The sequence below is a fragment of the Cottoperca gobio genome, chromosome 4 (genome assembly GCF_900634415.1).
Source record: "Cottoperca gobio chromosome 4, fCotGob3.1, whole genome shotgun sequence".
NCBI lineage: Eukaryota > Metazoa > Chordata > Actinopteri > Perciformes > Bovichtidae > Cottoperca > Cottoperca gobio.
In genome coordinates this window covers 15,662,523-15,675,231 of record NC_041358.1, presented here as the reverse complement: position 1 = coordinate 15,675,231, position 12,709 = coordinate 15,662,523, and the positions used below count along the sequence as shown (strand labels likewise).

The 12,709-nt window shown below is 41.1% G+C and overlaps 1 protein-coding gene across 5 annotated transcripts in view; it reads right to left on the bottom strand.

The window, feature by feature from the left end:
- Positions 1-12,709, bottom strand: part of pde4cb (phosphodiesterase 4C, cAMP-specific b) — an 84,571-nt gene that overhangs the window by 38,176 nt on the left and 33,686 nt on the right. For 2 of the 5 annotated variants that reach the window (XM_029430085.1, XM_029430086.1), the window contains exon 1: positions 9,508-10,026. The exons of 2 other annotated variants lie outside the window; for them this stretch is intronic. In XM_029430085.1, coding sequence (XP_029285945.1) covers positions 9,508-9,743 — 236 coding nt within the window. In that variant the 5' untranslated portion in view covers positions 9,744-10,026. Of the gene's footprint in view, positions 1-3,341; positions 3,709-9,507; positions 10,027-12,709 lie in introns of those variants that run through there. One more of the 5 variants, XM_029430090.1, reaches the window with a different exon arrangement.

The window sequence follows — 12,709 nt, the reverse complement described above, 5'->3', positions numbered from 1 at the left end:
TGGCTTTAATCTTTATTTGTCCAAGATAGGTGGACCAACCATGAGTCAGGATTTCCAACAACACCCACATTCACTGAGTTCACACAAAGTTAAACTATTACTCAGCCAATAGATGAGTACAGTCAGAGTGCTGCTGATTCAGTCTGCTGAAGATGGGCGGACTATCCAGCAGAGGTCGCTCTGTGCCTAGAAACTACCTTAAATTCACATACAGGAGAGAAACAAACACACATATACAGAGACACTCCATGCACAACCACATAAACAAGGCTAGGCAACAGGGTAAGACACTTATTGCCACAGTTAACAATAGAAACTGCAAGAAATTGAAATGGTCAATATCAATTCATCACTGAAAAGATGGTATTGAAAAAGTCAGAGGGTGGGAAAGATGAAATGTTTTAACCCTCGGTCCAACAGACTACACCTTTCCCAGCATTAAACGCACATCTTCCACAACAGCATCTCAACAAGAGCAAAACTAAAAAACCTCTCAAAACGGATTATTTTCCATTACTGCTAAAACACCTACAGTCATTTGGAAACATGACCTGAAAGTACCGACAGCAATTCTCTGGCAGAACCATCAATATAGATTTTGGGATGTGTGGCTGTGGCAGGGTGTGTGTGTGTGTGTGTGTGTGTGTGTGTGTGTGTGTGCGTGTGTGTGTACACAAGAAACAAGAAACACATGTCAAATTCACGTGTTATGTGCAGCCAGGCTGGCGGGGCTGGAGAACTATTCCAGGCTCGGGGGTCTTATTTTGGGGGTCTGTTGTGTTATCCCCCCCTCCCCCCCTCCTCCTCCTTATCACTCCTGCTCTGCTTGTACTCAGCTGTGGCCGTACTGGGTCAGAAACAAGTATCCTTTTGGGAATGCACTAGATGATAAGCTGGGACCAATATGGGACTGAGCAGGCTGCCTCAGTTAGGATGATCTAAGAGTGTTAAACTTGCTCCACAAAGCTTTAATCTGGCTTTTTTTACATTGACAGTTTCTGTCGTGTGTTAACAGGAGCATGACTCATTTTATCGGGGAAGTCACTCTGACGACTTGCAAAATCATGACGTAGTAACATTTCCAAATTACCCCAATTTCCCTTACCCTAGATGAGTCTACATCTATGTGTCTGACAGATATGCAAAGCTGCCAGATAAGATGGGTAAAGACACCCTACAGCTTCTTTGAAATGCAACCTAGAAACCCAAAAGTTGCTCACTTCAAAACTAAATGAGTTGGGCCGTGGTCAAATGGTGACTGTTGCCTGTCACTTAGTGTCACTTCAGACAGTATTAACTAACTTTTCCTTCTTTGACATCAACAATGACATTTCTAGGTCATTTGTAATAAAAGTATCACAGGTACAGATAGGTATAGATCTGAAGCTGAGACTCCAGCTTTGACCTTCAAATTAAAGCCTACGGTGTTTTTCCTTTACCTCTTCTTGAACTCTATGGTTCTTGCTGTGGGTGACGGTAGTGAAGGTGTGGCATGTGTTTGTGGTCGTGCTGAGATGTGAGGCTCAGTCAACCACTAACCCAGCAGCAACGTGGAGAGCTGGGCGGTGCCCATCAATCCCAGTTTAATGTTTACCGGAACTGAGGACAGTAACAGGCATGAACACACAAGCGAGGACACAAAAAAACCCACAACACATTAGAAGACCTATAAACACATTTAAACATGCATGCAATGGGAACATGTCTGTGTTTATTACTTGACACAAACACACAGAAGGCAGTGTGGGTTTGTCGTCAGTGTAACATGAGTCAGTCCCTTCTACATCAGCAACAACAGGCGGGACTATCCATCCACCAATACCCTCCCTCTGCTCATAGACACTCACAACTCACATACTGTACATACACACAGTGTCAGAGAAAAATGCATTATTCACAAATTTAGGCACATGCACTTCTACAATTGTAAACTGTGCTGCATGTGAATCTGCTTTAAAACAGCTTGAACACAAACACTCACTTCATTGCTTTGTGTTCAGCAGCATTTGTCTCAGGGTCAACGCACTGAAATATGTCTCTGGGAGACTTTCAGCAACAACAGGAAGTTGAATGAAACTTGCCACAAACTAAACTTGCTTCCTCTCAAATGTCGTTGGGTAAATTGCCAACAAGTAAAACAAACTGCAGCTCAAGAACCACAAAGTCACACATTGGTCTCAAAGCTCAGGGTGCAACCCCCATCTCGCTATTTGAGCCCTAACAACCCTTTCTACCGTACACACTGCCATTAGCAATATCTATAAAATTATGAAAGTTCCTGTTTAACATTTCCCATCACTTCTCCTTCTAGATTTTCTCACTCTAATGAACACATTATCACATTGATAAACCCAATTCACAATAACTTGCCTTTTCTAGTTTTGCTACAATGAATAGATGCTACTGCTAAATGACAAAAGATTAATGTTATTATTATTGTTTCTGACTAGTAAATAACATCCAGGTTGCATTTACAACTGGAAAAATCCTATTTTCGGAAAGCTCTAGTACATCTGACTTACTAAAACTTAAGTGCCTGAAACCCAAACCAATATGAATAGCCTGATCAGCCAAAGTGCGTCATTCAAGGTAATTAAACCCAAATATGGAGCTACATCTTCAACATACAGTATTTTTAAACCTCATCAGACCAACTCTGCAATTACAAAAAAGTCTTCAGCTGTCTGATGACGCAAATGTTTGCAGGTCATAAACATTTGAATCTTTTCCCACCACCACGACCATATGAAATTTCCCAGAATGCTGTGCAGATGGAGAAAAGGAAAACTAAAGTGATACTCTCTCACTGTATTCTGGTGGACCAGTGCAACTTTACACAAAAGCACTTGCTCTTTTATTCTTCAGGCTGACACCAACACCAGGTATTCAGTTGACACTAACCTACATGTTACATATATATATATTTATACTTTTTAGTATCACATTATTAGGGAATTACGATCTGTGCACATATTGCAGCTTACTGTAGGTGTTTTCATGATATTAGGAAGATGAATATACAGTTTTCACCTCAATCTTGCATTTCATGTTAACTACATCATAAGTTTTTGTCTTTCCATTAACACATATATGCCAGTTCTCTCTATCACTATTCAAATCAGACCATAAAAGTAATTCCTAATAAAACCCTGCGTGTATTATCAACAATAACAGTAATGACTTAAGTGTTCTGTTTAAATATAAATGATGCCAGGGCAGTGAAACTATCCCTCCAGGTCTGTGAGCCACACATGTCGCTGTACTCTGCAGCGTGCATGAACACTCCCTCTCATGAATATGTGCGCTGAAAAAGATGCAGGATGCATAGTTTATGAACATACCCCAAGCATGAGTGTCTCCGACCGTGCCCGAAACCAATCTGCGGCCCTTTCCTTGCCAATCCCAGGTCTTTGTTCATTGTCCCTTGAGCTCCTGACTCATACGAGACACCCTGGGTTGTAAAGAAAATAATCTTAACATCTGAACCGAGCCTCTTGTGGATTCTTGAACTTTACAACTCAGTCTGTTATTCTTCTCCCGTAAACCACCAGACGGTTCTGGATTGACTCCATTAGGTTTTGTACTGCGATAAACCAAAGCACAGGAGGATTCCAGGTGGGAAACGAAAATAAAACTAACACAGTCAGATGGAGGACTGATCTGCATTAATACTCAGTGCCTCAGGATCCAGAAAAAAACATTGAGGAATGTTACAGAGTTGTCCAAATGAAGTCCCAGGCAAGCAAGGCTGACTGGAGTGTGAAGTACAATTAGTCTCTCCAGAAGGAAGCAGCAGAGAGGGAGCTTCTGTAACTGAAGACTCAGCTGCATTGAAGGACTTTCCACAGTTGTCTCTCCTCTCTTACTGATTTGTTGTTGTTTTCCCAGACGTGACATTGACTACATTCCTGAATACATCCTGGATCTTTAGTAGCACAGCTCCAAATTGTAGAGAAGATCTTGAGAGAAGTCTAAAAAAAGTTCAACGTAGCTTTGTCACTCTACTTCTGTCACTCACTCACTCACTCTGTTTGCAGGAAAGGGGAAGGGTTGAGTAGTTGCTGAGAGCAATGATACTGCAGAGTAGCGTCAGTGAGGTTGACCTCTTCCTCCAGCACTGTGCGAGCATGGGGAGCCCATTGAGGACAGCCCACTAAGTCCTCAGGCGCTGTCGAGGAGTCTGTTTTGTACAGAATATCCAATGCCAAGATAAATAGGCAAGAGCTCAACTTAAAAGTGTTGGTATCAAGTTAAAGGCTGATCTTCTTTGAAGCAACATTTTAAGACAAAGAAAAAGTGTGTTGATTCCTTCTGAGCTTTGACAGACTGAAAGTACTCCTACATTTAGACAGTTACAGAGGAACATGTTGGTCTGTCCCAACTTGTTAAAGGGAGATCTGACTCCACAGCATGGCTGGTGGGTGTTTTTGTGTATGGCAGAGCTGGTGTTGACACGTGAGATCAACGGGCCACCTGACCCGACACCCTCCTTCTGATGCCCTGCAGCTACATAATTACAGTGGGATATTGTTAGAGTTGGTGCTGGGCAGGGTGGCAAGGGGTGTGTGTGTGTGTGTGTGTGTGTGTGTGTGTGTGTGTGTGTGTGTGTGTGTGTGTGTGTGTGGAGGGGGGGGGGGTTAACATTTCTACAAAAGAGTTTTTGAGAGTTTTAGTGTCACATAATAACATAAATTATAGGGCTGAGTTTCACAAGTTTCTGGCTACACTAAATATATGATACAGGGGTTATGATTCATGATACTGTAAGCAAGGCTTGTTTAATTCCATTACATTACATTTTGCTTTTGTCCAAAGCGACGTACAAAAAGTGCAAACAATCATGGAGATACAACTCCGAACAACAAGAATCTTGTAAGTACAATAGCTTCAAATAGGTACAATCGTAGAAGTGAACACTGTCTTCAAATAGCCAGTTTGAAGTGCTACATAAGTGCAACATACTGAAACAAATTCAACTATTAGCTATAAATAAGCCAAACCAATATAAGTGCAACATACAAAGAACAGAATTTATTATTTTTCTCATTCGCCGAGGTGCAGTCGAAACAGGTGAGTTTTCAGTCTGCGACGGAAGGTGTGAAGACTGTCTGCTGTCCTGACATTAATGGGGAGGTCGTTCCACCATTTTGGAGACAGGATAGCAAACAGGCAGGTTTTGTTTGAGGAAAATCTGGGTCCCACTCGTAGTGAGGGAGTGGCGAGCCGATTGGTCGATGCAGAGCGAAGTGAACGCGCTGGGGTGAATGGTTCAACCATGGCCTGGATGTAGGAAGGGGCTGATCCATTCAAAGCACGGTAGGCCAGCACCAGAGTCTTGAAGCAGATTCGGGCAGCTACTGGTAGCCAGTGAAGGGAGCGGAGAAGCGGTGTAGTGTGGGAGAACTTGGGTAGATTGAAGACCAGTCGGGCTGCTACATTCTGGATGAGCTGTAGAGGTCGGATGGCACATGCAGGCAGTCCAGCGAGGAGGTAATTGCTGTAGTCAAGGCGTGAGATGACAAGAGCCTGAACAAGAACCTGCGTCGCCTTCTGAGTCAGTAGGGGACGTATCCTCCTGAGTGTACAGAGTGCATCTGCAGGAGCGGGTTGTTGCAGCGATGTTGGGACCGAAGGACAGTTGGTTGTCCAGCGTCACACCCAGATTCCTTGCAGTCAGAGTTGGGGAAACAACAGAGGTGCCGATGTTAATGCTAAGGTCTTGGATGGGAGAGCCCTTACCCAGTAGGAAAAGGAGCTCGGTCTTGTCAAGGTTGAGTTTCAAGTGATGTGCGGCCATCCACTGAGAGATATCAGCCAGACAAGCAGAGATCCGTGCCTCCATTAATCAATTAAAAACTAGTGAAAAATGGCCATAATAACTCCAAGATGACGTCTTTAAATGTCTTCTTTTGTTTTCACCAGCACTCCAAAACCCAGAAGAGCAACACATTCTCTCATTTAAAACACTGCAAGCAGTGAAAGTTTGCACAAGTTTTGCTTTAAGAACAACGTAAATGATTAATCAATTACCATTATCAGAATAAAGTAGTAATTATGGAGGAAAAGCTGAATACTTAAGAATGAATACTGGCACAATAACATATAATATAAAATTGTCTAAACAAATACAAAAGACAGATTATAAAGATCCTGGGGGGTCCACAGAGGCAAAGGAACTAAAGAGTCTGCCAGAGTGAGGAAGACAAATTTCACAACTTCTCTACACTCACATTTCACATGTGGTATAGTAGTAAGTCAGAAGCTAAAGGGGATGGTACACACATTTACTTCCTCCACCTGGAAGCTGACAACAATAACATTTTAACCTGCAGGAGACAGCAGTGAGATGTACACAGAGCTGTTAAAAAACTGGCTCTCAAGTAGAGATACGAGCATCAATATAGATTTAACTGGCACCATGTAAGTGACTCATCAAAACAAAATGATATATCAACTTTTAATGTTACCATCATTTATATTTCCACATTGCTAACAGCAGAGAGGGCAGAGCTTGTGTTTCAAACTGCTAGCACTTAAAAATTTAAACATTTCAGCTTCAGATAGAGGGACGCTTGTTACGTGGAAACAGTCAAAGCCACCACAACCACTTCCCTGAGAACAGCGTGAACACTGCCAATTAAAAAGAGGATACTGAACAGACATACGTGATTATCTTCTAAATGTGGTATAACCTGCTTTTCATGTGGTCGGTGCATTAATGTGAACTACGTCATAAACTGAGGTAATAAGAGGATAAAGACTTATGAGCCTGATATAACAGCTATAGGGACGGTTATTCAATATGATTATTTATCTTTCAATGGAATCGAATCGTGATGAAATCATATATCAAGATAATGTGATACACAATTACGTCGTCTAAATTGATAATAACAAGCACACATTAACTCAATTTTCTCTGAAAATCTGAATATTTTGAGTGAATATAATTTGAAGATCAGCGGCTTTATTGATACATCACACTTCAAACTAGCACTCAGTTCAATGACTCTAACAAACGGTGTATATATGAAAATATTTGTATTTATTTTTCCTCTATAGTGTCACCTAAAACTGTTATGTTCATTTTGCAGTTCTTCAATAAATGAGAAATGTTTCAGTATTTTTTAATTACTATTTCAGTACTATTTAATTCACACAGCAGTATACAAAGATAGGCTTTACCGTGTGGTTATGTCATATTTATGTTTTATGTAATTTATTGAATCACCAGAAAATATGCTATATTGTGATATATATCATTATCGAGATATAAAATGACTGACTGACCACTAACCATATGATCATGACGCCCCTGGATCTAGTCTCTCAGTTACGGGCCTGTCTAATATAGTCAAACATGCCTCACCTTACAATTGAATCCAAAATGACTAATAATAATAATTGATATTGACAGTCTGATACATATGAAAACAACTCATGGTGGTGCTACTTAAAGCTTTGTTTTGATCCGTGAACTATTACAGCCTTTCCTCTGGCCATCACTCTTATTTATTGCACTTGTCAGGGGGATTTCCAGTTAAAAAATAATTGCTTGATTTTACTCTTAGACACACCTGTTGAAATTTGGTTAACTTTAATTGCTTTTCTCTGAAAACTGGCAGTGAGTTAGATTGGCAAGGGAGCTTTTCTCATCAGAGTTTAATAAGAAATGTGTTGGTTGAACGGTCTCGAGCAATAACTGGATTAATGAGGATCAATGAGAAAAAGCATTGCGTATGGTGTCTAAGGTGCGCTCTTTGCACCAAAATAACTCGAATGCAAATGCCACACTGTATCATATTATAGGATTAATATCCCTCTGGGTTTTCAAAGGTTTATTAAGAATTATGTGTATGTACGTGAAACTGACAATAAAGAGGTTTACAATTAAAACTGCAGGACAAAAAACAACACTACTGTTGCAAACAGCTAGGAGCCACATATATACCTCCACAGCCTCATGGTGAGAGCATATTAAACATATCAATATGAAAACATTGCTAAGATGTGGGAAAGGCTAATATTTCTCAGAATTTAAATCCTCTTAAGTTGAAACAGCTGTCTGTAAGAGCAACAATTACTCAGATCAGATGAGAAACACCAACATGTTAAGCTCATTAAATCATTTTATACAAGTAATTCAATTCAACAGTGGCTTACAAACACCTTGTGAATTTGTTCTTTCATCACCCGAACAACACTTTACTGTGTGTTTCGGAGAAGTCTGAAAAATGAGGGCTTGAGACATCAGGGGGATTTTCCTTCCATGCAGCTTTCTCTGAGTTATTTCAAATGACCTACAGGTCATGGTCATGTACATGGAAAATCTATTTCATACGTCACTACCCCACCAGCACTGCTTTTTCTCGCACTGCCATGGTAAGTTTCTATTTTTAAAATCAGAAAATGACATGCTGTTATCTATACTTAACATTCTGTTCTGTTCTGAAATGACATTAATCTCCATCTATAACAACACCGTTCTGAAGATATCTTTTAATCATACAAGACATGAAATACCAATTTAGGAGTTGTTGCTACAAAATCTTTATCAGCTCCATCTGCTCTGACGTAGAAGAGACACATGATGCTGTGTGTCTCTGCTAAAACCTCAGGTCAGAGACAAGCAGTCCGGGCCATAGGATCCTTTCTCCTCACTCTTTGACTTATGCCAGGTCTGCTGAACGCAGAGCTGGACACCTTAGGCAAGAACAAGAAACTCTTTTTCATTTCAAGAACAATGAGTACCATTGAGACTACACCGGTCCAGACGTCAACAAAATCATGGCTTCCCACAGTTACCTTCTCATCAGACAATGGGCCTTTTTTTTACCACAGCAAACCCATGACACACATTTGATGATGAAAAGGCAGCCTTTGTACTGAAACATGCCCCTTTACCTATCACTCCCAGAAAAACACTTGATCAGCAGGATCACAATGTCAAAAGTCTGACGTGTGTCAAGCTTTATTGTTATTTATTGAAAATCACACAAATGTTACTTTGTTACAATTTATTTTTGAAATTGGTAAGTTTCTCAGAAATGAAATGGCCTACCAGTTGTATATGGAGCCTTTTTATTTTTTGTGTTACTTGAATTTGTTGTTCTTGAAGAATTGAGAACAACTTGTTGTGCAAGTTTAGAATTTATAAATATCTTAGGCTTGCCTTTGTGTGTTTACATTATTGCAATCAGTTGATATCACTTTTTTCAAATATAACATATAACTCCATAATCCTATACACACTTTACTCTGCTTTCATGCCATAATTTGCCACACCTGCTTTATTAGCGCACAGTAAACTGTAGTACATTCTGAAACTAGCACCCCTGTGTACTGAATCGGGCATTGTTCTGAAACAAGAATCAATTTTAAATCGAATCGTGAGATACCTAAAGATTCACAGCCCTATTATCCATGTACTACAACTTCTGCAGACAAAGCCCTTTGTATCCTCACCATGTTATAGCCATGCCAAAGGCTTCTAATTATTAATACTACCTGGGTGTGTGTGCCAAGGTGAAGCGCCTCTGCAGGGCGATGCTACGGTTCACGAGGAGCTTGCGGAACAGCAGAGGAGAGTGCCGGGGGGAGTTTCGAGGAGAGTTGCAGGGGGACATCCTTGGGGATCCACAGGGCGATCCAGACGTTGACTGCGGTTTCAGCCTGATTGGCTGAGTGCTGCTGAGTGGGAAGGAACCAGTCTCCCCAGAGCTTTCCAAGAGCGCCTCACTCATGCTGCCGTGTAAAGGTTTAACAACACCGGCTCTCTTATGCTGATCTCTTGTGCAGACCTCGCAGTCCTGAGAGGTAGTCCAGGTCGTCCATCTCAAAGTAGCAGCATTCTTCAAGGGAATTCATACAATGACTCTCAAGTATGTCTTGTAATGATGCACTACAAATTCAGAGACACTTGTGGGAGTCTCTAAATTCTTCAGATCTACTTTTACTTTTACAGCTTGAGAATCTTTATAACCTTTCTTAACTCAGCTATGTGCAAGCACTGTTGATGGACACGGACACGAGTGCAGGAGTGAGCCCTCCCCTCTGCAGTTAGCTCTGTTTACATAGCACTGAGCTCTGCCTAAATATGGCCAGGCTTGAATTATAGCGTTGTTAGCTCGTTCCATGGGAGAACTATCTGTGGCCAGCACTCCCTTCATGCAGGAGTAAACTGGCAACCCCCAACTGCACCAGTTTACATCTGTTTCCTTCCTCATCTCATCAGTGCACAAACATTAAGCAGTGATTACAGCTCTGCCTGTGTAGACACATGCCAGAGCTGTGTTGCAGCCTGGATAGATTTTCATTATGCTGCTTGGTGGGGCCTCGTTCTGTCTAAAAACGGAGCCCGCTTGAGTTACAAAAATAACAACCCGAAAACCCACCTGTTTGACAGCACCGTGGCCAATAATTAATGAATTAATAAAAAAAATCTTCTTATTTCTGTGTACAGCACTTACATCCGTTTGGCTTATATGGAGCTATTGTACAGCACTTTAAATGATTTCACCTATTTTAAGCTAATGTACTGTGTGTTCGAAGTTGTATCCGCATGATTATTTGCACCTAATGTAAGTCGCTTTGGACAAAAGCTTCACCTCAATGTAATGTAATGTAAAAGCAGGAACCCCGGAAATGTCACTTAAACCTTTAGTCGTATTTCAAGCGAACACTGCTTTCCCAACAGGGCTGAGGGGAGATGGAAAAACGGAGATCAAACAAAGTTTCATCTTTGACCAACAGACTGTCAGTGTCCCAAACCTCCTCCGCCCAAAACAAAACCTTGTGAATTCACACAACACACACAAACTTAAGTCCTAAATCTGCTTGTACCTAACATTTTCCTTGATGCTGTAAATACAAGCTGCTCGTACCTGACACGACAACAGTTCAGTTCATTAAAACTCATTCAGAACACCTCACATGTAACTTTCAATGCATTCCCTGTCTTTTCATTCATCATTCATCCAAGTCGCAGGTTCACACTATGTTCAGGGATTCAGAGATTGGAGAGGTTGCCAATGGTTGGCATGTGGCTGACGGGAGTATTTGCACTGATGCGCAGACAAAGGCAAATACTGTATGAGCCTTATACTGGAATAGTTTGACTGTAATTGTGATCTGAGAACAGAGCTGGTTAAATCAACACATTTTGTCTAAGTTTTATAACTCCCACATCAGAAAATAGACCAAGACAATAGAACTGAGAAACATACACTGGATTTGAAATGTCCTATTTTTCAAAAGTTTTCTTTCAAAAGATCCTTTTCTTTTTAGTCGGCTTTGTTTTTAAGATGTTTTTTTGCTGTACCATCTCTGCACGGCAATTATCAGAGAGAGTCTGTCAGTCAAACGGTGTGACTGCAACGTCTTTATGATGAGGTTTTTTGTTAGAAGAAGTGTTGGTTTCTGTGGGTAGTGCTTTCCTTTTGTCTGTTCAATCATAGCAACATGAGGAGTGTCGAGAACAGCAAATGTTAAAGCTCTTGTTATGTTGTTAATCAGTGTTATTAATAGCGATGTGCCATAGGGGGCTGAGTAACGTGATCAATACTTAAAACCTACAATTACTGCCTTTCAGTTGTGTCTGTAAAGCATCTAAAGAGCAGAGCAGTCTAACATGTGTTATTCATCTTGTCATTAGGTCTCTTTGTCGCTCTGTATCCATTTTATTGACGCAGTAAAGTAGTGAGATAGAAGGGCTCTTGAGCCTGAGGGCCGACTGCCAAAGTACGGATTTAATTTGGGAGGGGTCAGCAGGGGTCACTGCAATGAGCTCACTAACAAAAACACAGCTGTTGTATGAACTGCTGCCACATGTGACCAGAAGATGGTGCCCAAGCACAAACATACAGCAAACACACACACACACACTGATACAGACACAAACACACTAATATGAACTCAAATAAATCAAAACACAAAAACTGTACACCGTGTGGGAAGAGTCAATCAAACTGTTGCAATTATGAGTCAATAGGGAGACAAGACGAGGAGCTGAATCCCGTTTCTTTTCATTAAGTGACGAATGCCGGGATATGTGGAACTATTTATTGGACTGAGTCATATACCCGTCCTCCTCCCACCACTAACACCACATCAAACACACACACAAGCAGTGCTGGTTGAGCTGACACACACTCACACAGACAAACGAGCGTTAGATATCTGAAAAGCATACTGCTATAATCATTAAGCTCCAGTATCTGTCGGTGTAACTGCATTATACTACTTGCTAAACAAAGAACTTTTTATGAAAAGGGAGGGAAACAACCTAACTACATGAATACAAACCCTATATATTCCTTGATATTAAGGGCCGCGGGATTCATTTCAGAAGTGTGTGTGTGTGTGTGTGTGTGTGTGTGTGTGTGTGTGTGTGTGTGTGTGTGTGTGTGTGTGTGTGTTAATGTTTCATTCAAGACAGAATTTCATTACCGGTGGCATTTAAAAAATCTGAACATTCATTAGTGAGGGTGTTTCTAAAAGGGAAGGACGTGCAAACATTTTGAGAGACTGTGGCTTGATTAAGGTAAAGGGCAAACCCTAAAAGTCGGAACACTTCATTATTTGCCTCAAGTCTGGAGATGGAAACATCCTAAAGACCACCAGGACCGAGCTCCAGACCTCCTCAGTTACTGCACCCTCCCTCTGGAATGTCCTCCCCAACCACATCAGACAAACAACCTACCATCATTCA